This window comes from Barbus barbus (genome assembly GCF_936440315.1).
Source record: "Barbus barbus genome assembly, chromosome: 25".
Classification (NCBI taxonomy): Eukaryota; Metazoa; Chordata; class Actinopteri; order Cypriniformes; family Cyprinidae; genus Barbus; species Barbus barbus.
In genome coordinates this window covers 25,192,437-25,219,331 of record NC_136753.1, presented here as the reverse complement: position 1 = coordinate 25,219,331, position 26,895 = coordinate 25,192,437, and the positions used below count along the sequence as shown (strand labels likewise).

The 26,895-nt window shown below is 36.5% G+C and overlaps 1 protein-coding gene across 9 annotated transcripts in view; it reads left to right on the top strand.

Annotated features, from left to right (window-relative positions):
• LOC306845098 (rap1 GTPase-activating protein 1-like) overlaps positions 1-26,895 on the top strand; it is an 81,286-nt gene that overhangs the window by 48,557 nt on the left and 5,834 nt on the right. For 3 of the 9 annotated variants that reach the window (XR_013781966.1, XM_079377674.1, XM_079377668.1), the window contains exons 3-23: positions 1,413-1,509; positions 8,946-8,993; positions 11,146-11,184; positions 11,285-11,473; positions 12,234-12,337; positions 13,342-13,420; positions 13,762-13,815; positions 13,900-13,983; positions 14,074-14,174; positions 14,469-14,598; positions 19,658-19,813; positions 20,040-20,111; positions 21,053-21,139; positions 21,233-21,373; positions 22,008-22,139; positions 22,980-23,089; positions 23,924-24,043; positions 25,539-25,680; positions 25,981-26,086; positions 26,377-26,429; positions 26,701-26,753. Coding sequence is in view for 8 of the 9 variants with exons in the window: in XM_079377668.1 (XP_079233794.1) it covers positions 1,413-1,509; positions 8,946-8,993; positions 11,146-11,184; positions 11,285-11,473; positions 12,234-12,337; positions 13,342-13,420; positions 13,762-13,815; positions 13,900-13,983; positions 14,074-14,174; positions 14,469-14,598; positions 19,658-19,813; positions 20,040-20,111; positions 21,053-21,139; positions 21,233-21,373; positions 22,008-22,139; positions 22,980-23,089; positions 23,924-24,043; positions 25,539-25,680; positions 25,981-26,086; positions 26,377-26,429; positions 26,701-26,709 (2,053 nt within the window). In the remaining variant the exon portion in view is untranslated. Of the gene's footprint in view, positions 1-1,412; positions 1,510-5,389; positions 5,629-8,134; positions 8,171-8,945; positions 8,994-11,145; positions 11,185-11,284; positions 11,474-12,233; positions 12,338-13,341; positions 13,421-13,761; positions 13,816-13,899; positions 14,175-14,468; positions 14,599-19,657; positions 19,814-20,039; positions 20,112-21,052; positions 21,140-21,232; positions 21,374-22,007; positions 22,140-22,979; positions 23,090-23,923; positions 24,044-25,538; positions 25,681-25,980; positions 26,087-26,376; positions 26,430-26,700; positions 26,754-26,895 lie in introns of those variants that run through there. The other 6 variants (XM_079377672.1, XM_079377673.1, XM_079377671.1 and 3 more) reach the window with 5 other exon arrangements.

Here is a 26,895-nt window from a genome sequence, read left to right as displayed (position 1 = left end):
TGGAATGTAAACGCACAATTTATGTGATGGAAAGAGCTGGAAAAATGGAAAATCTGACTAAATATCCTATGACAACTTGCAGTGTTACATATCAAGGTTGGGTTATTCTTTTTAAAAATGCCGGGTAGCCAGTGTTTGGTATGCGTTTGGTCAATCAGTGTACACCTACATCACTTCTTCTTATAGAACTGTTTTAGACTCTATTCTGAAGTAGGAGCTAATTTAGTTACCTCAAACAGAGTTCTTAGTTCCTGCTGTACGAACACGCCAAAAAGTGGGTACTTCCGCCAATAGCTCTATGAACTATGAAAAGGTTCCTCTGGTGTGAATGCCCCTTATGGTTCCATGAAGAACCTTTAACTCACATGGAACTTTTCCATTCCTCAAAACGTTCTTTATAGTGGAAAAAGGTTATATAGAAAAAATTATCTTTAAGAACTGTTCACTGAATGGTTCTTCTGTGGCATTGTTGAGAAAGCCCCCACCTTTATTTTTAAGAGTGTACTGAATGCCTCAAACTACATTATATGATGTATCTGTAACTACAAACCCTGTCTTTCATAGATTCACTGCCAAGAAAGTTGCAAATCATGCCAAAATGCCAAGAATCCAGTCACTAGTTCCTACTCAAAAGTGATCATTGTGGTAGAAGGGGAATTTGCAAACACAACTTGTTTCCCAACTGACTTTTTGGATAAAACCTGCCCACTTTGACTCCTGGAAATTGTTTAAGTCAGCCAATAACATTGGAGCTTGCTGTTTTGAGACTCTCTTGACATTTTTTGCATGCAGTATCCAACAGAAAGCGCCTGAATGATATGCAAGCTTGCCATCTGAAGGTGCTTTTGTCAGTGATTAAATCTCTGAAGGTCGCCCTCCAGAGGTCATCTCTCATTGAAAATAAAAAACAAAGCACTAAAAACCATTACGTACCTTCAGACAGACATTCATATGTGTCCAGACTGGCATGGAGGAACATATTGTGTGCCAAATAGCAGGGGAGTTTTAATTGATTTAGGACCGGCTGTTAAAAGCAACGCGAGCTGAATGCGGTCGATGTGATGTGAAATGATGTGTTTGAACTGAGGCACTGGCTTGAGTCAAATTACAGGCCAGTGTAGGGAGGGAACAAAAACTGAGGGCTTGATTCTACTCCGTGCGGTGTGTGTCATTGAGCCACACTCTTTCACAGTTTCCATTCACACACACATACACACCTGTGGCTTTTTCAGCATATTGTATTGCATACTAACTAATCAGTTCCTTCTCAGCTGGAGCAGTCAGTGATGCTGAGCATTTCTAATTTGATCTCGAGAAGAACATTTGTAACAAATGTGCCAATGTGAGTGATCTGATTGCCTTGAGTTGTTAATGCTCATGCTTTAGTTCTGAGGATTTTTGTTTGTCCACAGGAAACAAGATGGCAGAATCCCGCGAATATCTGACCCGTTAGAACGTCCTGGTCTGGTCAAGTCCTTTCTGCCATCACCTGCTCCGACTCTTCTAAAGGTTTGGCAGGTTTTAACATTTCACTCCTCTTTCCTCTAATCATGTTATATTCCAGCAGAGCCTTGGGTTCAGTTGGAGAAGTGCTAGAAATATCAAACGACTGCCTTCTCTCATTTATTTCTTCCTGCTGTTCACCTGTCTTTTCCTGTTTCTTGTGACAACCGTCTATTACAAATAGATGAGCTGCTTCTTTTTGTGTGTGTATACTTTTTTCTTTCTTTCTTTTTCATAATTTTGTTGATTTCTGTGGAAGACTTGATTATTGGAGTGTCACAAAAATAAAAGGATGAAATCAGTAATCTAATTATTAATTTAAAATGAAAAATGTACAATACTGTTTGTATTTAAAAAAAATAAATGAATGCTTTTATTCAGCACGGATGCAGTTAACTACTTAAAAGTGACAGTAAAGACAATTATAATGTTATAAGATTTCTGTTTCAAATAAATAATGTTCCTTTGAACTTTCTGTTCATCAAACAATCCTGAAAAAATGTATCATGGTTCCCTCAAAATTAAGCAGCACAAAGGTTTTCAGCCTTAATCTGCATATTAGAATGATTTTTGAAGGATCAACGCTGAAATGCTGAAAATTCAGCTTTGCCATCACAGGAATAAATAACATTTTAAAATATATTTCAAAGGAAAATATTTATTTTAAAATGCAATAATATTTCACAATATTGGTATTTTTACTGTTTTTCTTTTTAAATCAAACACGTAGCATAAGACTTCTTTAAAAAAACATAAAAAAATCTTACCAAAATTTTTAATGTTATTGTAAATAAATAATCCCTTTTTAAATTGACAAATATATACACTTGGCATATACTACAAACTACAAATGTATAACTTTTGACTAAATTTTATTTAAGATTTTTCCTTAAATAAATCAAAAGTTGGTTGGTTAAACACAATGAATTCTCCGTAGCAAATAGATGGAAACATTATTATTATTATTATATTAACTTATTATTTTATGAATTCATAATTGATTCCTTCATTTTATTTTAGGCAACACTCCGAGTCCTCCACAGAAAGGATTCTTTTGTAATTCATGCTTAGCCGGTTGAAGTGTGTCACCAGATATTTCTGTGCTAGTGCTAAGATTCCCCCTCAAGGACCAACATCCAAGTTTAACTTTAGAAATGATCCTTTATTGAGGAACGGAATGCTAATTTGATCCAAAAAGAAATCAAAGCTCCTTCAGGCATCAAGATCTCTCGATGAACTGCAAATGAAAGCACTTCAGCCGCTTTGGCACCTTTTAGTGTGAGCTGACCCCGGTGGCGGTCCATCAGGCACCTTTTAGGGAGGTTTTAAATATATTTTTGAGGAAGTTCCACCTCTCTTGTCTCCACTGACGGACCCCCACTCATTAGAACCTAAAAAGGTACTGCTCTTTTTGTAATATCAAATGTTAAATAAGTCTTTAGCAAGTTTTATTATCTGAAGATGAACCATTGCTAGCTCTTCTCCAGGGACACCTATTCCCCTCATTTAACACCCAAGGGCTTTTTTAATTGAACTCATCTGTGTCTCTGAGCAGCTCTGAGAGCCATTAGCACAAGGGCTTCTGGGAGCCAGGAGGACTGAAATGTCCGTGTTTAGGGATGTCCTAGAATGATTAGTGTCTCGATGGCATTGTGAGAGGTTGAATAAGATTAGCTCCGTCTTGGTGGTGTAGTTAAGCATTTGTGTATTTCACTAAGAGTCTCATAATGCCAAGATGCTTATACAATCAGCTCAGCATCTCTGCAGAGCCACACTAGGATTAGAATGGCTGTGAATTTAGTTTCAACATGATCCAAGTGAAATTGGATTGTAAACAAGTTACCTTAGCATGCATTTTATTTGATTTATTTAATGTTTATCGTCTGTGGACTTTGCATTAGGGTTTTGTTGTATTCCCCAATTACTAATACAAGATTCAAGATTTTTATTTGTCACACACACAATTATACAGAGTATAACCAGCAGTGAAATGTAAGTGATTGGACATTTGTGAGCAGAATGCTCGGAAGAGGAGGACTATGAGCCCTTTTCCTGAGTCTGTCTCGAATCACAGCGTGTTTCCAGCGGTGTTTCTTGATCCGTCGCCTCGGGGGGGTTATTGTTTATCTCCGCATTCCGAAGAATCTCCAGAGGCCACGATGGATTCGTGGATAAGGTGTCCTGGAACAGGTTAGTGTAGCGGCTTCCAATGTCCAAGAGTGTTTCTTTGTCATAAGTGATCAGTGCGGACGTTAAATGTGTAAAAGAGAAAGTAAAAGTAAGTAAAAAAGTAAATAAAAGCACAATCTTAGCGGGCTTCAGAACTCAGCGGCGCCATCTTCTTAAGTAAACAAGGTTGTATAATGCAAAATAAGGTTTTATTGTACACAGAGTTGAGTAGGTATCTTATTGAGACTTTTAAATGGCAAATGTTTTATTATATTTGTTTTGGGGCCCCTAAAAACATTAAATGGACTCCTTTTTTCCTGTCTGCTGGCATTCATGTCACAGTTCAAGATGGACGCTAATGAATGGCATGGAAATGCGTGCATCATTTTTCCTGCAGTGCTAGAGCAATTGATCACATGGCATTTACAGCTCATTTACAGCTGATCAAGATTTGATGGAAAAAACAAGCACAACTTAAACAACTAGAGATTTTAAATGACATAAAATAAGTTTAAGTACTAGAATTGCTAACACTAAAACTGAAATAAAAGCTATTATATTTTTTGACTTTATCTCAGCAATTGTCTCACTTCTATCTGTTTTTATTTGTCCTACCTTATTTTATGAGAAACATCTGACAAGTTAATACTGAAATGAAAATAGATGTGAAAAAGTCTCAGTGACCTCTGAGAAATATATTTTTTCCCTCTGGGAACAGACATTGTGTAGAAACATGCCTCAGAGGAATGAAATTCTGGGTTTCCCATACCAATTCCTTCCAGAGTCTGTAAACACCTTGATCCTGGGAACAGGAGGCAGGATGATCCCAGAATCAGTGGTTTTGGATGCTACATCAGATTCTCCTGAATCCCAGAGCAATAACAGCATTACAACAGGATGGTTTTACCACAACACATTCAACTTTTCTATGAAGAAAACATGGAAGTTAATGTTGAACAAGGCTTGTATCCAACCCTAACCCTGTTACTCTGCTTTGGCTGCACATTATTCACATTTATAGCCATTTTATGAAGCTGTTGCCTTAAAACATTCTCACATTAAGGTTATTATGCAGCCTGCCTGCCTACGACACTCATGCTGTTGTAGTATTTCTGTAATATGATATTGGCAAATGCATTATAGTTGTGCAACATGTGGCCATAATGTGACAACAGGAAGTCATATTATCTTTCAGCAACTGTGACATTATGTCATCTTACCATTTTACATTTTTAGCCTGCTTTTAGCAGCATTTCTGACAGATACACTATAATATATTGGGAAATATTTGCAGCTATCTATTGCATTAGATATTTGGAGAATGAAGAAAGAGAAGCTTGTGTATCAAAGTGATAAACGTACAAAACCTCATCTGTTATTGTACAGTATATTGAGGTAACATCTTAAGGTCACTTGAAGGTCTTAGATTTAGATAAAAAAAAAAAGTCATGAGATTTCATGCGAACCTTCACAAGCCAGTCATTGGGTATTTTCAAGTATTGAAAAGAGCAGTTTTGATAATTGGTGATTTCTGCAACAGTGTTTTGGACTAAATTTAATTGTGCAATTTAATTATTAAAGATACAAAAAACACTTTTTTGCATGTCCTTTGGCTGAGAGGGCATCTGTGGTTTGAATGGGCATGACGCTTCTGGGCTCACACACACACACTTAGCAGTGATTTCCTTCATTAGAGGCTGTTTCGTATGGCACGCTTGACTAGAATAGGGGAAGTTGTAGCAGATTTAGGAAGCTATCGGACTTTTTCTTGCCTTCCCCGCTGCTTTTCTCATGAGCAGAACATATGAAGATTGAGAGAAAGAGTGTTTCGTTGCTGGTCATAGTCGTGTCTCTAAGGGTTCAGCTGATTTAATTGACTTCATCATGGCTAAGAGTATGTACAGGTTTCGCAGTCCAGCACTCGCTGCCATGCACCACCGCAGGCGCTTCAGTGATGTGAGTAGACTTAATGTATGAAAGTGTGAAGACAAATCAATAATAGTGAAATGTGTGAATTTGTGTGTTTATATAGAAAAGCCAAGTGTGTTCCTAATGTATTAGTGTAATGTGTGATTGCGTTTCTTTTTACTGTAATGTGTGCTGATGTTTTACTTTTGATTTCGTTTTTAATTATCATTATGGATGATGATTCTCATTGACTTTTCCTCTCATGATGTAATTCAGTAATGAAAATCGTGCTGTCTGATATTATCATTATGTATAAATACTTTACAGTTTGAATAATATATTAGTGTATTTACAAGAGAATGTTTTGTTGCATTATGGTAATGCAGATTTGGGAGAAAATTGTCATGACAATGTGAATTTAAATTTCAATTATTGACCTTGTTTCAAAGATAATTGCAGATTTGAATTATGATCATATATTGATCTGAGGGTTTTGAGTCATACATGCTTGCATAGGATCTGTACAGAGTGTACTGTGCACATTTGTGATGCAATAGTGTTAGAATGTCTTAGTTGAGAAAGAATTCTCACTCTTATATTGAGAAATGTCAAATACACCACTTTGTTGGTTGATAACAATTTATGAAATTAATTTTGGAAATAGCATTTCTGTCAAGTGTACATTAGCTACATGTGAGAACCAAATGTCCCCCAACTTGAAATGACCATAATGGGACCTCGCAACAGTTAATCAAATACGGAGACTAATTCATGTCTAAATAAAGGTTTCTGCAAGAGATAGGTTTAGGGATAGGCTTTGGGTTATAAAGATATTTAACTGGGTGTATATTAAACTTTAGGCAATCTTATGTCCTAGGGTTGATTTATATTAAAACTAACAGATTTTGTACATGAAGGTTGCATCAAAACTGCCTCAGCAAACTTTTTCTCATGCCTTCATTAATTATATTTGGTATTACCTATGCATAGATTTTTGTGTTCTATACCCATGAAAATCCATCATAATAATATGAGTTGATGCATTTTAAAAACTGTAATAATCTAAAAAAAAAGTCTACATTTTTAATAATAATAATGATCTATTCTTCATAGTAATTGTGTGAAGATATTTGATCAACTTTTCAAAAACGGTTTGTTTTAAGAAAGTTCTCTAAAAGTCAACAGGCCTTAAAGTGTCCATTGTTAAAGAAACACCCAGTTAGATTAACATAAAAACAACTGAAGTAAATTGTATAGAGGTATAAATGTGTGTGGTGTTTGTGTTTGATGAATCAGCAAGCCATACGAGAAACACACTGAAGTTCCAGTTTCAGTATAGCATTACATTGAAGTCATTTAAGGTAGTCTGAACTCTGTGAGTGTGTGTTATGTAAGTGCAAGTTCACAACTCTGTATGTGTGATTTCTTGTTGAGAAAAATCAGTTACTGGCAAGGATTTTGCAGAGTCCTGCCTAACTCTGCAGTCTTATCAGCATTAAACATTAAAAATGGTACTGCATTCTGACAAATTAGTTAAAAAAAAAATATTTTTAGTAATGTTTGACAAAATTTGCTGCCAAGTTACCAGGGCGTTGCTATGTGTTTGCAGGGGTGTTCTGATTGGCTGTGGTGTTGCTGTGTGGTTGCTAGGTCGTTGTTAGATGGTTGTAGGTATATTCTGATTGGCTGTTCTGTTGCTAAGAGGTTGCCAGGGGGCTGTTGTGTTGCTACAGTATGTTATGTTATCCCACCTTCAACATATAATTTTTTTAACTTATTTTATCATCTGCCAGGGAAAACCCATTGACTTAGAAAGTGCAGGATGAGTTAAGTTTTATATTTAGGGTTATATGTGACCCTGGACCACAAAACCAGTCATAAGGGTCAATTTGTTTTAAATTGAGATTTATACATCACCTTTGAAGTCCATAGCAATGCATATTACTAATCAAAAATTAAGTTTTGATATATTTATTGTAGGAAATTTACTTAATATCTTAATGATTTTTGGCATAAAATAAAAATCTATAATTTTGACCCATACAATGTAATGTTTGCTATTGCTACCAATATACCCGTGCAACTTATGACTGGTTTTGTGATCCAGGGTAACATATTTAAATGCAAAGCATTAGCAAACATGTTAATAAGCAGGCAGTGATTTTTGAACAACGTTCCCTTCAATTCATATATGTTCTTATGCTGGTTTATTTTGAGCTGTGGGCTCAATGATATGACACCGCAGCTGTAGCTAGTCAGGTCACATCCTTCATACGCACAGCTGCTCTGTCTCCATGTTAAATTATGCTCTTTCACAGTCTTCATCTCCCATCGAAATGAACCGTATGATAGGGAGGAAGGACATCTGGTAGTCTGATGCACTGTTGATCGTAGGATCAAGGCAGGGAGCTCCGTCCATTACTGCAAAGCCACTGTCACTGAGAGAGCCGAGAGTCGTTCTCATGTCAAGTGGACTCGCAGACTGTCAGATCTCACTCTTTCTCATTGTGTTCATCCTCTTCCCCCTCTTTTATCTGTTCCTCCTGATTCTCAGACATCAGATATATTTGCAATGATAGAGCGATTGCAGGTGAGAAGCCCACATTTTCATCCGGTTTTGTGTTTATTGCTTTTCCTGCAATCTCTTGCTTTTTATGACCACTGACCTTTTTTTAACCTGCGTTATGGTGACACCTTCTCAGTGTTTGCTTATTATTACTGTCATCTCTATTCTGAGCTTTTCTCTTAATGCATCACTCATTCACTTTAAAATGTATATATGTAGCTTGAGCTCTTCTGTCATTAAACTCTTGAAAATAGGGTTAGAAACATAGTCTACGCAAGTACACAAATGCTTGGTCGGCACATTTTAATGTCTGTTGTACCTAGTGATCCATCATAATTTGAGCGTAACGAGCATTTTATGCTTCTGACCTTTTTAAATTAAACTACTATGAAATTGGCCTAGTAGTTTTTAGAAATAAATATGTATTACTCTTTTTGTTTGAATTTTCCAAGCATCTAAACTGTCAGTTTTTTCACATTTAAGTAAGATAAGGGCTGTAACAAGCCTAAAGGGGTTATAGAATTTCTTTTAAATATGTGTTATTTAATTATATATTCATTTATAATAAATTAATTTTAAGTATATTTATGCCAATGTCCATTATTGCTTTAGAAGCTTGAATACTTGTGTAGAATGTGTTTCAGGCCTAAGTGTCTCTGTGTAATTTTTGAGAATATTTCAAGTTATGAACAAATGATGAATTTTAATTTCTAGTATTTACTGTTCTACGTTAATTCCATTTGATGTGTTTTAAATGAACTCTATTTATTAAGCATCCTCTTTATTTTTGTGAACACAGAGCAGTAGAATGGACGAGCAGAGGTGCAGTCTTCCACCTCCTCTCAAAGTAAGTGTGTATATTTAGAGCCACACAAACAAGCATCAAGAGTTATAGTCATTACCATCTGTTCTCACAGTCAATGCCATCAGTGTTGTTTATCACATGTGCATAGAAATACAATGTTGCTTTTTTAACAGGCAGATGTTTTCATATTAACCTTCATTCTCATAGCTTTAAAGTTCAGAAAAGCTCTGCTGCTTTAAAATGTTGAAATTTTAATGCATCAAGGGGGCCTGTTTGACATGAAGGCTGGTTCAAAAGGTTGGCAGCTTAATTATTGCCTATTAAAAGGGTCATATGATGCTTTTTAAAAGATCATCATTTTGTGTATTTGGTGTAACAGAATATGTTGACATGCTTTAATGTTCAAAAAACACATTATTTTTCAAATACTGTACATTATTGTAGGCCCGTCTTTCTCAAACGCTTCGTTTTCTACAAAGTCCCTCCTTCCGACAAGCTCAGTCTGCTCTGATTGGCCAGCTGGCACAGTGCATTGTGACTGGCCGAACACCACAAGCTCTTGTCGGAAATGTAACGCCCCTTTCCATAATTGTGAGCTTCATCTTTCAAAATTAAAGACAGTTAATAATGTCCTTAGTTTTACCATCAGTTCAAGCCCGAGAGGGGAAGAGAGTCGCGTGATAGACACAGTGATGAAGCTTGTATGTATTTGCATTTTGCACACAAGCCGCGATTAAGATAGCTGACGTGCTGACCCTCTTTCTCTCTCTCTCACACGCGCATGCGCACACACACACGACGCGATAAACTCTGCATTTGAACAGTCAATAGCAATACTTAAACTAATAACAAAACTTACGTACAGTCGCTGATTCAAATATATCGCTGATAAGCAAATCTCTTTCAGCATCTTGAGCCATAAGTATTGCATTAAAAATAGTTCAACTTTTGTCAAGCTGCAGATCAGTGTCAATTTTAAGGCGAGACACTGCAGGTGAATAGGGTAAAAAAATTAACTAGTAGTTATTGCCTTACCTAGTTGATTGATTACATTGATAATTGCAAACATTTTTGGTATTTCAAGCTTTCTAAAATGTTAGGTTTAATATGCAAATTAGGCATTATTTAATGAAATATGCGCTAATTTGCATACATTTCTAGAACAAAAATCTAAACACTGGATGAAGTTGATTTCAAAATTCTTATTTCTAAGAATACTAGAGTGAAAAGTTTTTACAAGAGGGAATTTTGGGTATCTCATTTTGTCACTCCATAATTCAGAAAATACTTAGAACAGACAGAAAACAATACATTTAAAAAAAAAATTGGGGAATAAAATGTGTATAATCAAGCAAATTATATATGAACAAATCCCTCTGTAAAACCTTCAGGATATAGACAGGAATAAAGATGTAAAGTTTGGTGTGTGTAAGTGCTACTGAAGTGGAGATATATGGCTCAATTTAGGAGAGAAAACTCATTTTGAGAAAACGGCCTTTAAAAATATGTATTGTAATTGAAATCAATTGACACAAATAGATACAGCGCTATAAAAGAAACACTTAACAGTGTCTTTTGGATGTTTTATTTCCACTAGTCTGAAAAAAATACTTTATGAAAAACCAAAAAACCCCAAATCTCAAATTTGACAGGTGCATGAATAAACTATGTTTTTGCCTGCAGTGTCTCCCCTTAATTTACTGCTCCTATCAGAGGAACATGAGAAAAATTAATTTGCTTATTAAAATAAATGTGTCTAGCTTATACACATAGTATTAGAATATGAAAGTATTTGAGTACTTCTTCTGTTTAGTTTTGCTCTCTGTCTAGTTGTTTGTTGTGCAAGAACATGTCCTAACTCATACACAGACTTTCTTACAATATAATGCTTTATACTTTCATGAGTTTATGAAGGTGAATTACACATTCAGCTCAAAATATAAATGCCCATAAAGTATGGAATCTATATAGAAGTACATTGTTATAATTCTGTGCATTTAAGGTCAGAATATAACATGTTATCTGACGCTCTCACCGCAGGCCTTGTGAATATTGTATAGTTCAGGGTTTGGAATCACGAGTCTCCACAGATCTCTTTATGCATCTTCATATTTCCTTCATCTGCAGCTTAAAGTGACTCGAATGAGAGGCTCACAATGTCTACATCTCTAATCTTTTTCTATTCCTCCCACAGACAGAGGAAGATTACATTCCATATCCCAGCGTCCACGAGGTTGCAAGCTTGTTTGGCTTTTTTATATGTAAATATGAATGTTTTCTTGTTGTAAAATACTTATTGTAAAATTGCTGTTTTTGTTTTTGTGGGCTGGCAGGTATTGGGTCGTACAGGCCCTTTACCTCTCATTCTGCTGCCCCAGTTTGGGGGTTACTGGATTGAAGGGACCAATCATGATTTAGGCTCCTCCTCCACACCAGAGGAACCGCCCCCTTGTCCCACATCACAGGATAAACTGGAGACAAACAGCATAGCCAAGATCTACAGGAAACACTTCCTGGGCAAGGTGAGATTCTGAGTTGACAAAGCTATATTTAATTATTCATTAGCAATGAATTCAGGTTTACCCAAGCTAAATTAACTGTGTGAGATATGATTATACATATGATCACATTCAATTCTAAAGTAATAGATGGAAGGACCATAAAAGGATCCTAAAAGTGGTGATAAATGGAAAATGCAATATGCAGGTTATTTAAAAAATTTAAAAATAAACAACCACAATGTGCAATCTGGAATTTTATATAGTAAAATAACCTAAAATCAGACAATATATTGACCACATTTAAAAAAGCCAAATATTGGCTAATACAGTGTAGTATGTTATAGTCACTGATATATTATGCGTATTTGTGGAGAAAATTTATTTAGTTTTTTCCTTTTCCTTTTTAAAGTGACCTTGAGGCCCTATATAAAAATAAATAATTGTAATTATTATTATTAAAAGAGTTATATTTTGTATGTATTTACATAACTATTTTATTTATATATGCTTTACCTGCCATATTAACCGTGTTGAGATATAGTTTACAATGAAGTTGATCAAAATCACATTAGGACTGTTTTCTCACCAATTAACAAATTGATGGATAATTCGAGTAGTGTTTGCGTTGGATGTTTTGTCTCATTATTGCCGTTATAGTCATCTTCCACTGCAGTAATAATATTCTTTGGGCTTGCTGTCTCTCAAGGTCAGAGCTTTTAGGAATCTGTGATAATGTAAAGAGTCTTTCAAAGGCTTTATGCATTTATAACTCTTCCCGCAGGAGCACTTTAATTATTACTCAGTGGACAGCGCTCTGGGCCACCTGGTGTTCTCGGTGAAGTATGATGTGATTGGAGACCAGGAGCATCTTCGACTGTTGCTTAGGTACTTCAAACACAAATACTCTTGACTAATCCCAGATGGAAAAAGTATTGCTTTGATGTTTTGAATTCTGTGTTTCATTAATACTTTTGTTACAGATGCTCCTGAAATACCTTAGGAGATATAAAAGTAAATTGTTGATATACAGTAGTCTCAAACCTTCTGCTACTTCCTTCCATTCGATTTACAAATCCTTTTTGCTACCTCAATTGAAATCCAGTTTAAGAAATTGAATTGGAATTTAAAAGATATTCTCAATTTAGTTCTGAATGGTGCACAACCCTGTCGCAGACACCTTTCTTTTTAAAGAAACATTCACGTCCACTCTCTCCTGTCACATACTCTCTCATTGTTCATTTTCGAAGATGTTCTGACTTAAGTGCTGAAAATAGGCAGTAGAAACACAAGGTCACATCTATTCTTTATAACCCAAAGCTTGTCTCGAGGCCCTTTAATGATGGGGATGGGAACAAGAGGCAGTGTACATATCAGAGAGAGGTTGATCTATAAAGCCTCTCTTTTATACAGGGAGCTCTTCAGGGACTCTTTGAATGTTTCATATTGGCTATAAGATAATTGACAAGGACACCTGTGAATGCTGGAGTGATTCACATGGCTATTTTTTGATAGTTCCATTCATCCCTCTCTTCCTCTGTCTCTCTCACTCTCTCTTTGTCTTTCCTGCTAAATTTTACATTTACATTAATGCATTTAGCAGACACTTTCATCCAAAGCTATTACAATAGAGGAGCATAAGCAGTTTGTCTCAGACGAATTAGCAGAAAATGTGTTTGTGAAGTACAGTCGAGTAGATCAGGGGTTTTCAACCTTTTAGGACATGCGCCCCCCCCAAGTTTGACTAATTTCACTCGCGCCCCCCCAAACATCAACCCCCCCCCCCCCCCCCCCCCCCCGCGCCCAACAGGTTGAAAACCCCTGGAGTAGATTGGTTGTAGTGTTATTATAATATTTTGGAGGTAACTGAATTTTCTGTCTTTTAATTGTAGGTCAAGGTTTAAAACCTACCATGATGTGATACCAATTTCTTGTCTGACCGAGTTCCCCAATGTTGTACAGATGGCGAAGGTAGGACATTAACGTCATCAGAGGACATCAGAATTTTTTTTGCATGGCTGTCATTGGATTTTTCATGTAGATGAATTCAATTAAAATGTTATTTATTCTTTATATATATATATATATATATATATGTGTGTGTGTGTGTGTGTAATTATATATTCAAGTAATTTAATTGACTTCTTTTATTAATTTATCCCCATGAAAAAAAGGTCATTTATTTTTTATCATTTTATTTTTCTAATTAATTTGGACTAAATTAAGATGTTAAATTGACAGCCTTAGTAATCAGATAAAATAATGTGATTATAAAAATGTAAATTAGATTAATCACAATTTTATTTTTCAAGCTTGTCTGTGAAGAGGTGAATGTGGACCGATTTTATCCCATCTTATACCCAAAAGTAAGCTTTGAAGAAACATCTAAAAACAAATGAACAAATCATGTAGTTTTCTTTCACTGACCCTCAAATGCTATATGTTTCAAGGCATCCAGACTTATTGTGACATTTGATGAGCACGTCATCAGCAACAACTTCAAGTTTGGAGTCATCTACCAGAAATTTGCACAGGTTAGATCACCTTTAAGTGTTTTTATTCCTAGATTGCTTAATTTATATTATTTGTGGGTTTGTGAACTGAAAATGTTCTCTGTTCTACAGACATCAGAAGAGGAGCTTTTCGAAAACAATGAGGAAAGTCCAGCTTTTGTTGAGTTTCTGGAGTTCTTGGGAGAGAAGATTGAACTTCATGATTTTAAAGGGTATAGACCTACAGTGTTTAACGTGAACAGTACCCAAGTAGGACTTTTTTCCTGGTCCTGGAACAATATTCCTATTAATAAATCAGGCTCCAGTAGCAAAGTTATCTTATTATATTATAAGTTTCCTTTGATTTCAGGTCTAGGTCAGAGTTAAATGTAGAGCAATGGCTGTGATCGTTTGATTAGAATGTTGTCCCAGGCCCAGCAAAGGGTTGTTTGTACAGCTGGTATGTTTAGAGTTTGAAAATATTAATGAAGTAATTCAGAGCTTTTTGACCTTATTTTGTAATACAGCTTTCGTGGTGGCCTGGATGTGACACATGGTCAGACAGGAGCTGAGTCAGTCTACCACAACTTCAACAACAAAGAGATAATGTTCCACGTGTCCACTAAGCTGCCATACACTGAAGGTGATTCCCAGCAGGTAAGACCTCATGTTTTGTTTTCTTTTGTCCTGCTTTATTTTGTATTATTTTGTTTTGCTTTATTTATTGATTTGGCTTTTTTTGCTTTGTTTTTGGTTTTATTTTGTTCTGCTTTATGTATTTATTTATTTATTTGGCTTTGTTTTACTTTTTTTGTTTCGTTTTGTTCTGTTTTATATTGTATTTATTTTTGCTTTGGTTTGTTTTTTTTTGTTTCATTCTGTTTTGATTCACAATCAGTGAAGAAAATATTTTAAAAAAACATTTTCGACTGTTTTTCATTTACACTGAACAAAATTATAAACGCAACACTTTTGTTTTTGCCCCCATTTTTCATGAGCTGAACTCAAAGATCTAAGACTTTTTCTATGTACACAAAAGGCCTATTTCTCTCAAATATTGTTCACAAATCTGTCTAAATCGGTGTTAGTGAGCACTTCTCCTTTGCCGAGATAATCCTTCCACCTCACAGGTGTGGCATATCAAGATGCTGATTAGACAGCATGATTATTGCACAGGTGTGCCTTAGGCTTGCCACAATAAAAGGCCACTCTAAAATGTGCAGTTTTACTGTATTGGGGGGGGGGGGGGGGGTGGGGTCAGTCAGTATCTGATGTGACCACCATTTGCCTCACGCAGTGAAACACATCTCCTTCGCAAAGAGCTGATCAGGTTATCCACTCCTCTTCAATGGCTGTGCAAAGTTGCTGGATATTGGCAGGAACTGGAACACGCTGTCATATACGCCGATCCAGAGCAAGAACTGGGATGTTTTCAGCTTCCAGGAATTGTGTACAGATCCTTGCAACATGGGGCTGTGCATTATCATGCTGCAACATGAGGTGATGGTCGTGGATGAATGGCACAACAATGGGCCTCAGGATCTCGTCACGGTATCTCTGTGTATTCAAAATGCCATTAATAAAATGCACCTGTGTTCGTTGTCCATAACATACGCCTGCCCATACCATAACCCCACCGCCACCATGGGCCACTCGATCCACAACGTTGACATCAGCAAACCGCTCACCCACACGACGCCATACACGCTGCCTGCCATCTGCCCTGTACAGTGAAAACCGGGATTCATCCGTGAAGAGAACACCTCTCCAAAGTGCCAGACACCATCGAATGTGAGCATTTGCCCACTCAAGTCGGTTTCGATGACGAACTGCAGTCAGGTCGAGACCCCGATGAGGACGACGAGCATGCAGATGAGCTTCTCTGAGATGGTTTCTGACAGTTTGTGCAGAAATTCTTTGGTTATGCAAACCGATTGTTGCAGCAGCAGGTGAAGATGCTGGATGTGGAGGTCCTGGGCTGGTGTGGTTACACGTGGTTGTGAGGCCGATTGGATGTACTGTCAAATTCTCTGAAACGCCTTTGGAGACGGCTTATGGTAGAGAAATTAACATTCAGTTCACGGGCAACAGCTCTGGTGGACATTCCTGCATGCCAATTGCACGCTCCCTCAAAACTTGCGACATCTGTGGCATTGTGCTGTGTGATAAAACTGCGCATTTTAGAGTGGCCTTTTATTGTGGCCAGCCTAAGGCACACCTGTGCAATAATCATGCTGTCTAATCAGCATCTTGATATGCCACACCTGTGAGGTGGATGGATTATCTCTGCAAAGTCGTGGCCTAATGGTTAGAGAGTCGGACTCGTAGGGGTGGGCGATATGGGAAAAATATCATATCACGATTTTTTATAGAAATATCACGATTCACGATTTTTATCCCGATTCTTTGTTAGTTTTACTATTTTGGTTTTACAAGTTGTCTGAGCATTACAGCCAAACTAGAAAGACAAAGATGCATGGCAGATATTTAGGCCAAAGTGGGTGAAGATAAAAAATCTTTGTCATTATTTTATTTTTCTTATTAAAAAATAAGAACAAAGATACACATTACAAATACACATAATATACAAATAAAACAAACAGTGCTTTATTTCCAGGTACAATAGGTGTATTTAGCAGAGCATTCAATGAAATTGAATGAACAAATATAAAAATAAAACACTAGATAGACTGATTCCTAAAGCAACTGTATTAAAGTTTTTCAGTCAAGAATAGTGAGTGATTTTTCTCTTTGTGTTTTGTTGTTTTGTTAACGTTAAATGAATAGTTCCCCCACAAATTAATATTCTGTCATCTGTCTGTCAATTCTGTCATAATGTTGTATTTTTATATCATCATTTACTCAAAAGTTGTTTTAAACCGGAATGAGTTTCTTTCTTCTGCTGAACATTTATAAATGCCATTTTGAAGAAGGTGGAAAACCAAACAGCTGCTGGTCCTCAGTGACTTCCATAGGATTTTTCTTTCCTACTATCAAAGTCAATGTAGACCAGCAACTGTTTGGTTTTCCACTGAGTAAATAATGACAGAAATTAAATTTTAGGGTGAACTATCCCTTTAATGACAGTCGACAGCATGTTTAGTGTCCTGTCCCTTTAAGAGCTGCACGCATCTAATATACAGTACAGGCACGCATCCGTTTCTCTCTTAACTATTTACTTTCATTTTAGAGATAACCAACTCAGTCTGTATGTAAACCTTGTGTGTTTTGACAGTATTAGCGCAAAATATAACTTAGTTGAGTAATCAGGCGCTGTTAGACAGGCGTTTTAGTGCGCGTGCTTCAGGTGTATGCGCTCAGAACAAGCGCACGTCAGACCAGCGCGCGAATTAAACATTTAACCAGCAAGGCTTGTATGCAAATAATGTACTTTTGCGATCGCAAATAAGTGCAGTGTCCTGTCTGAGTAACTCTACTGCTGTATGTCGTGTTGTACAGTACATAGAGACGGCGGCGCCAGAACTGTATTTGACAATGTGCGCGGTAGCGCGATACTACGATATTTCTTCAAAAGCAGATCGTGGAGACATTTTTATCGTCCACGATCAAAAATCGTCATATCGCACACCCCTACGGACTCGTAATCCAAAGGTTGCGGGTTCGAGTCCCCGGCCGGCAGGAATTGTAGGTGGGGGGAGTGAATGTCCAGCACTCTCTCCATCCTCAATACCACGACTGAGGTGCCCTTGAGCAAGGCACCGAACCCCCAACTGCTCCCCGGGCGCTGCAGCATAAATGGCTGCCCACTGCTCCGGGTGTGTGTTCACGGGTGTGTGTTCACTGCTGTGTGTGTGCACGTTGGATGGGTTAAATGCAGAGCACGAATTCCGAGTATGTGTCACCATACTTGGCTGAATGTCACTTCACTTCAAAGGAGAAGTGCTCACTAACACAGATTTGTGAACAATATTTGAGAGAAATAGGCCTTTTGTGTACATGGAAAAAGTCTTAGATCTTTGAGTTCAGCTCATGAAAAATGGGGGCAAAAACAAAAGTGTTGCGTTTATAATTTTGTTCAGTGTAGATTCCTCAGATTTTATTTTCCTATTCTTAGCTAAATCAACTTTTGGTTACCTGTTGAGAATGGGTAAATATAGATAAATACATGAACACATTTAGGACCAGCCAGTAACATTCTGGGATATTGTTTTATGTTACAGTTTGTGTTAGTTTCGGGTGTATTACCAGTTGCAGCCCCCCAGAGATGCTTGGCCACTGTGTTATGCACTGACCGACAGCATGCTCTGTTAATTAGCAAGCAAACCACACAGTGCAAAGGACTGATCCTAGAAAGCCATCTGTTGTCATGCTTTACTTTGCTCAGAGAGAGAACATCACCTAGGGGTTTCAGCACAGACTGGCCACTAAAACACACCCTTTGCAATATGGTACCTCAGAGGCCAGATATAACATATGGGTACAGACTCATCACCTGCTGCTTTTTAATCGCTATTGTATGGGATATGTGATGTTATATGAGAGCGACAGTATAGCGATATGCTAATGGACTCTAGACTGGCACTGACAAATGTGTTTTTGCCTTAAAATGGTTTGTTTCTATCTAAAAACATCGTTTTGAATATGATGTTTGCCACAGGGCTGCAAACATGCTTCGATATGTCTTATTAATTTCCTGAACACTTTGATGATGAAGACAAGTAGTTTTCTTTTGAACTTGTGAATGTCTGTGAAATATTTTTCTGTTATGACAGCACTCTGTAATAAGTATTTATGAGCAAACTGTGAAGACGAGTGAACGAGCAGTTCAGCTGAGGAAAGCTAATCGGATAAACCTTTGAAGGTTTATAGGAGATAAATTTGACACTGCTGAATGCTAATAGTGTTTTGTTTCAATGTTAAATCAAGTATGAATGTAATTATTGTTTCGAAATTTAGGGCTTTGACATCACTGGTGCAATAAAACACAAATCAGTTTGTAATATCATGTATAATATTATGATCCAATATTGTTATTTTGTGGGACACTTAATAACTCATCTTTGTCAGTATAAGCGTGAATCTCACAAAACCTATCAGGAGCATAAAAAAACAAACCAGGACGTTTCACCTCAAAATCAAATGGAAAAACTAGTGCAACAATAAGGAATATGTTCATAAAACAACATAAAAATATGCCTAATTTATTCATGCAGAATTTAATTGATTTTCTTTGTGAGACTTTCCAATTGTTATCTGGTGTCTTGGTAAAACTTATTTTATTTTATTTTCCCACAATCAATAAACAAAAATATGAAAAGTGAAGGTGTGTGGGCCTACTCATCACTATATAAACAAATGTTTAGGAATTAACAAAATGTTTTAGTTATGAGAAGGCCCACACGGTTTTTTATTATATGCATAGAAAATATGGTCACACTTAGAACAAGCCTTTTTTGGGGTATATTACCAGTCAGAGCCAAAATGAAAATAACTGTAGTGCAACAATATGTGGTGTGCTTTATTTACATGAAAGTCGAATAATATACCTCACAAACTGACATAACAGTGTTGGTTCTGTTCAAATATAAATGTACAAATAAGCATTTTTGAAACACATGGTCTATTTTATTTTTCAGTTCAAGTTTCGGTTCTGGCCAGTCTGTTCGAAGAAGTGAATCTTAAATCAGTTGTGCAGACCTTACAGGCAGCTTCCTCTTATTCACAGTTTTGTTGTCTTGGTATGACTTAATTTCAGCTCCAGAGGAAGAGGCATATAGGAAATGACATTGTGGCTATTGTGTTCCAAGAAGAAAATACGCCATTTGTACCCGATATGATTGCATCAAATTTCCTTCACGCTTATGTAGTGGTTCAAGTGGAGAACGCCTGCACTGATAACGTCCTCTATAAGGTAATTACATTTGTTTGAATTTTTCAAAATGAAGCTTAAGCCATGGATTTATGTGAACAGTGTATTTCTATTTCACATACTTGATTACATACAATGATTGACTCAGTTCTAAAGTAGTTTTTTTTCCCATTGGTGTTTGCCAATATAGAAAAACAACTTGTTAAACAATGCGACTTTTTTGGAAGCTTTCCTTACATCCCTCATAATTTCTTTTGGGATATTGCAGGTATCTGTGACAGCAAGAGATGATGTGCCTTTCTTTGGACCAGCCCTCCCAGACCCAGCCGTCTTTAAAAAGGTACATCTTTTGAGCCTGTATTCATGTAATGTGACTAGATCCACATGGAATCTTTGCCTCGGAACTCAGAATTGCAACAGCTTTTTTTACAAAATTCGACACATCCTTCAACCACTGATGTTCATTTATGAAGTATTTGGCTTATTAATTATTCTTTCAGATGCTAAACAAGTGTAAGTATAAACAAGTACTTTTAGTTCAGCCTCACTTTATTGAAATACTTTCTGGATTTTTCCCTAAAAATCAGTGCACAAAATGTGGAAAAACTCAATTTCATCTGAGTATGGCTGTGACTACAGGAATGTCTCATTTGCTTTTTAATTATACGTAAATTAATTGGTAAAGCCTTTTATAAAATGCTGACATGCGATATGAATAAATTTAGTTGTAATAAAAAAAAATAAAAATAAATCAATTTAAACAATTTCACTGTTTCAGTTTTGCTGAAAATTTACTCAACCTCAGGCCATCCAAGATGTAGATGAGTTTGTTTCTTCATCGGAACAGATTTGGATAAATTTTGCATCACATCACTTGCTCACCAATGGATCCTCTTCAGTGAATGGGTGCCGTCAGAATGAGAGTCCAAACAGTTGATAAAAACGCTTCACAATTCATGAACTGATGGACTGAGGTCTATTATTATATATTATTGTGATGTTTTTATCAGCTGCAGCTTTTATCACTGCAGAGGATCCATTGGCGAACAAGTGATGCATTGCTAAATTTCTCCACATCTGTTCGCTTGAAGAAACAATCTACAACTTGGTCAGAGGGTCTTTCAGCAAATATAAATGTTTAGGTGAGGTATTGCTTTAATCGTAAGTGATATGACTGAATTAATAAATACTTGAACTAATATATAATTCACCTATAATTTTATCTAAAAAAAATTGTTCTTTGTATAAATCTAATTTAATCTGTGCATTGCATTTGTGTAGAGTCCAGAATTTCATGAGTTCCTCCTGACCAAACTGATCAATGCTGAATATTACTGCTATAAAGCAGAGAAGTTTGCCAAGCTGGAGGTGAGAAGGGCATACATGTTTGTGTTTGTGTTTATATTTGTGTGGGAGCATCTTCATGCATACTACTGTATATTAAAAGTCTTTGTTCTCCAGGAGAGGACTCGTTCTGCTCTGCTGGAGACTTTATACGAGGAGCTGCACATGAACAGCCAGTCCATGATGGGAATGGGAGGAGACGATGACAAACTGGAGAATGGAGGAGGAGGCGGCGGTGGCTTCTTTGAGTCTTTCAAGGTAAAATCCATTTGAATCTCTTTAACTAGTAATAAGGGTTTGAATTTATTTAATTATTGACAAAATGATGCTTATGTATATCAAAAGAGTTAATAATTTGCATACTGTTCATCCTATATGTGAGATTTAGAATTGTTGCATCTCATATTGTAGTATGTTAAAATTAGTGTGATATTGAAGTATGATTTATGTGGTATACACTGTAAGCTATATGTAAAAAACTTTGGGGTATTATTAAATTGGGGATAAGTATTTTTTTTAATGTTTTTAAAAGACATCAGCCTTTTAAACTGTAGTGTATTTCAAACAGTATGCATTATAGACCAATTAAATGTTTTTATATTATTTGTGCAAAACATCTTACCCACATCAATTAATTAATTTACTCAAGAAATAGAAAAAAAATGCAGTAGAAGTGAAGTACATTGCATTATGGGATACACTCACATTTTGGCAAATGAAGAAAGTCACCTGGTGTTCTTTGCATATTGAAATTGTTTTGTACCTCTGACAACCTGAGCTGATTGTAAGTATGTAGTATGCTAGTCAAATCATACCCACTTTCATATAAGCAGTTGTAGTGCCCTCTAGTGTTAGCTTGTAGTGATGCAATGCATTGTTTTTCTCTTTCCAGCGAGTAATCCGCAATAGAAGTCAGTCTATGGATGCCATGGGCCTCAGTAATAAGAAACCACACACTGTCTCCACCAGCCACAGCGGAAGCTTTACAAACAACCCCCCAGACACCCCCAAAACACCCGGCATTGTGAGTATGAACGCCCTTGTGGAGGTCAGCAGACCTTATAATGTTAAAAAGACACAACGACTTGACAAGAAATAAATGCAGGCTGTCATGAGAAGCCCCAAAACAGTGTGGCAGCTTTAGTTTGTGCCAGTCTTCATGCCCTCTGACCCCTCAGCCCGGCGGAGTCGCAGCTGGCATGCGTCGTGCACTGCGAGCGGGTTTGACCTTCGAGCGCTTGTGTCATCATGGCACATCTGTGAGGCTTGTGCTGATGATAGACCAGGTCTTCTCCTGCCATTTCTGATCTTCATCATTTCACCATTACAAAAGAAAAACTGATGTGTAATCAGCTCTTATGATCTGTTTGGATGGTGGTCGGTGGAACAGATGGGGCTCTCCACAAGTGACCGTCCCATCTCCATTGCTATGGCAACAAGTGCAACAGCAATAACTGAGAGAACCGCTCATGACGGGCTGACATAACAGCTGTCCTAATGTGCTAATGTGTCTGCAACAACTGTCCCAGAAAACCAGATAATTATCAATTGTGTATACAAATCTATAAACTTGCAGACAGCTTTGTTAAATAGAGATTTTTCCATCTGGACCTGTTTTCAAGGTCATCTAGGCTGCACTGCAATGATTAATGCACAAATCTGAAGACCAAATTAAATCATTCAACAAGCTCTGATGATGTTGAAGGGCTTGTCCATTTTTATTAAAAATAGAACCCAGTTTATGCTGTTTCTTATCTGATATAATACTTGATGGCTTGTGTTTAATCATAAATAAGAAAAGAATATATTATTTTGTGGCTAATAATCTGAATCAGAATGTGACCCAAATGTGATTTCTCCGCAGTCCTTGATTATCCCTGGAAAAAGCCCAACCCGTAAGAAATCTGGTCCATTCAGTTCCAGGAGGAGCAGTGCCATTGGGATTGAGAACATACAAGAAGTTCAGGAGAGAAGGTGAGGAGAAAAAAAAGGAAACAAACTGGGGTATTTATTTATTCAAAAATACATGAAAACACTATTCAGACAAACATTGACTTGAAAAGACTTTTCCTGTGAAGATTTATTTTCATATTTTTGTATGTCTTTGAAAAATGTCAAGGTGGATTTTCTGTCTTAATAACAAAGAACAAAAGGCAGAAATTCTTGGAGGGAAAACCCTTAAAGTAGTTTAGCATAATCGATTTGAAGTCATTTTGTTGTCATGTGACTAGAAAACCATAAAGGAAATATGTGACCCTGGACCACAAAACCAGTCTTAAGCCGCTGGGGTATATTTGTAGCAATAGCCAAAAATAGACTGTATGGGTCAAAATTATAAATTTTTTCTTTTATGCCAAAAATCATTAGGATAATAAGTAGAGATCATGTTCCATGAAGATATTTTGTAAATTTCTTACCGTAAATGTATCAAAACTTCATTTTTGATTGGTAATATGCATTGCTAAGAACTTAATTTGGAAACTTTAAAGGCGATTTTCTCAATATTGTGATTTTTTTTTTGCACCCTCAGATTCCAGATTTTTTAAATAGTTGTATCTCGGCCAAATATGGTCCGATCCTAACAAACCATACATAATCTGAAAGCTGAATAAATAATGATGTATAAATCTCAATTTTGAAAAAATTGACATTTAAGACTGGTTTTGTGGTCCAGGGTCACATATAACAAAGATTAGAATCTAGAGTGTGTACTGACAAATAAGTACCTTTTTTTATGTCAGGTTTATTAAATATCAAAAATGCAGTTCTGAGAACAATAATTAAGCTGAGTTAATCACTGTGTTCCAGCAGTCGAGAGGTGTCCCCTAGTCCACAGAGGACGTCTGACGGTGGACACACTACTCAGGACTTCAGATTAGACAACTCGTCCAGTCAGAGCTCACCTGAGATGCAAATCACCAAGATTGGGTGAGCACCAGTGAAAACACTGACTTCTGTTTGCTGTATGGATGGCCAGTGTTTTCATACATATTTCATATGATCTGATCTTTACATTTTAGGAAAGGTGTCTATGATCATGTGAAGTAATTGTTTTCTTTTTTTTTACTTTTTAATGTTAGATTTGCTTTTGTGGTATTTTTTTGGAAGAAGTATCTAATGCTCACCAAGTCATATCATAAATATAGCAAAAACAGTAATATTGTGTGACATATTATAATGATTTAAAATAGCAGTTATTACTGTGATGTCAATGCTGAAATTTGAGCATCATTACTTCAGTCTTTAGTGTCATGTGATCCTTCAGAAATCATATTGTTATGCTGATTTGCCACTCAAGAATCATTTCTTATTATCAATGTTGAAAACAGTAGTGCTGCTTAATAATTTTTCCCACGCATATTTTCCACAATTTGTTTTTCACAATCATTTGAAATAGTTTTTTGTAACCTTGTACAAATCTGTCACTTTTGATCAATTTGATGTTCAAAAGTAAATTTTTCCTGAATGCAGGTATTAATTTCTTTAAAAACAAAAAACAAAAAAAACAATCATACTGATCCCATGTGCATCAAAATCCTATTTTCTTTGAAATTCAATACCATTGCACTGGTACTACATTTTACTAGTAATACGTTGGTTTCTTTATTTTTTGTCTGTTATCTATATATGTAAAATCCTCAAAGTTGAATAACATGTTCATGTATAGTAAGTAAATAATCTGAGGTTAGGCGGCCTGTTCAAAGGGAACAATAGGTAGTTGCTCACGGGCCGCTCCTTGTTAGGTTCCAACTTTTTATTACCTTCTGCATAAAACCACTCCCAGCAGCAATTCATATTTAAATAATATTCTTTTGAATATTTTGAATATTATATTCATATGAGTTCAAATGTTACTAGTTTGTCAATGAGTCATTAGTAATACAACTACTTTGAACTTCTCTGAATGTGTTGAGTAATTACACCTGCGATCACTAAACATGACTATGGCTAGTGCTATCATAACATACTCCATTATCATTCTGCAATAGCAAAATACAGCCCAAACAACACCTTTTAATCACATGGACAGAGCAGCTAGTGCAAATAATCAATCTGATGTAGGTAGTTTCCAGGTGCAAAGGTCAATAAGTGAGCAGCTTTTGTTTTTAATGTGCAGCTGATGTGTGATACAGTAATTGAAAGAAATATGTGTGAATTCAAAAGTGAATCAAATATACCTCAACCAACTTTAAACAAATTAATGCATCTAAATCTTTGACCATATGCATTTAATGGTGGTTAGTTAAAGGAGTGGTTCACCCAAAAATGACACATTTACTTACCCTCAGCCCTTTATAGATGTTGATGAGTTTGTTTTGAGACAGATTTGGAGAAGCTTTCAGTAAATGTAAATTTTTAGGTGAACAGTTTTAGTCTTTCAGGTATATTGACCCGATATATGTGCATATGTATGTGTTTGTAGTTTGGCCCTGTGCTGTCGAGCTCCCTCAATCCCAGAGTCTCAGGATCTGTCTCGCTCCTCATCCAATGCCAGTAGCTTCACCAGCGTAGTGGAGGAGAACGAGCAGGAACATGAAGTGACAGAGGACTATGACACAGGACTGGTGCGGTCACACACACATATGACTCATCATTGATCAATACATGACTCATATTTTACTTAAAAGATAGGTACATTGTGATTAAAATGTTGTCACTGGGTAAAATTGTAATGTATTCATACAAACTGACAGGCAGTGAAAATCACCTGTCTTTAAACGCCCAAACTATTTGCAGGCAAATGCATACAGGCGTAATGGAATTAGCATTTAATTGTTTGAACAGAAGTATCAGTACACCTATATGATTTGGCAAGACTGACTTGTTCTGTTGTTTGCATATGTTTTTCATGTTTCTGAACACAGGAGAGTCTATCTTCAGCTGGTACGCCTCACAAACGAGATTCGTTTACATACAGCAGCGTGTGGTTTGAAGACGGCCCTGGTACTGCTAGTCAGAGCAGTTCACACGGTGAGACAGAACAAACATTTCACCTCCCAAAAACCCAAGCCAATATCTGTTCTATTAAAAGGATTACATAATGATAATTTATGAGTTTGACTGTTAGATTTTCATGCACAGGAAAATATTGGAGAGCTATTTTTGTTTAACCTGTTGCACCCATAATTTGCAACTGCACTGTGCACCTGTGCTTCAGTCTGTTTAGCATGAGCACATATTGTATCATAAAGACTAAGGAAAGGAGTCCTTCAGTTTATATCGTTTGTAATCATGTCAAGGCTTTATCTGTTTCACTATAGGTCCCTTTCGACAGCAATCTGAACCTCGTCCAAAAACAGAGAGACAACACTCGGTAAGAACATGCTAGTCATGAAGATGCCATCTATAGAGTCCTACAGGCAGAGAAGAATCAAAATGTCCTGGAAAGAGGGTGGAAAATGATCATAAACCTTGAATAATGTTATAAATTGTTCTCAGGAAAAATTAAACTGATAATGTTCAATATCACCGCTTTAGTCATAGCATGACCGTTCTCTCTGTACCTGTGTAATTGCTCTTGAACATTAGATTTAATGAAGGTTTTTTTGTATTTGTTTTGTGTTGTGTGTGTTTATCCTACATAGAATTGCTAGCTGTCCTGTAGGCTGTAGATGACTTCATGCATGTCCATCAACAGGTTAGGAACAGCAAAAAATGTGGATTATATGTTATGTGTTTATTGGACTTATATGTGTCGTTTAACTATATTTGCTTTGTTATAACTCTTAATTACTTAATTTTATCCCATTTTGTTAAGTTAGTTGTATTGCTGTTTGTAA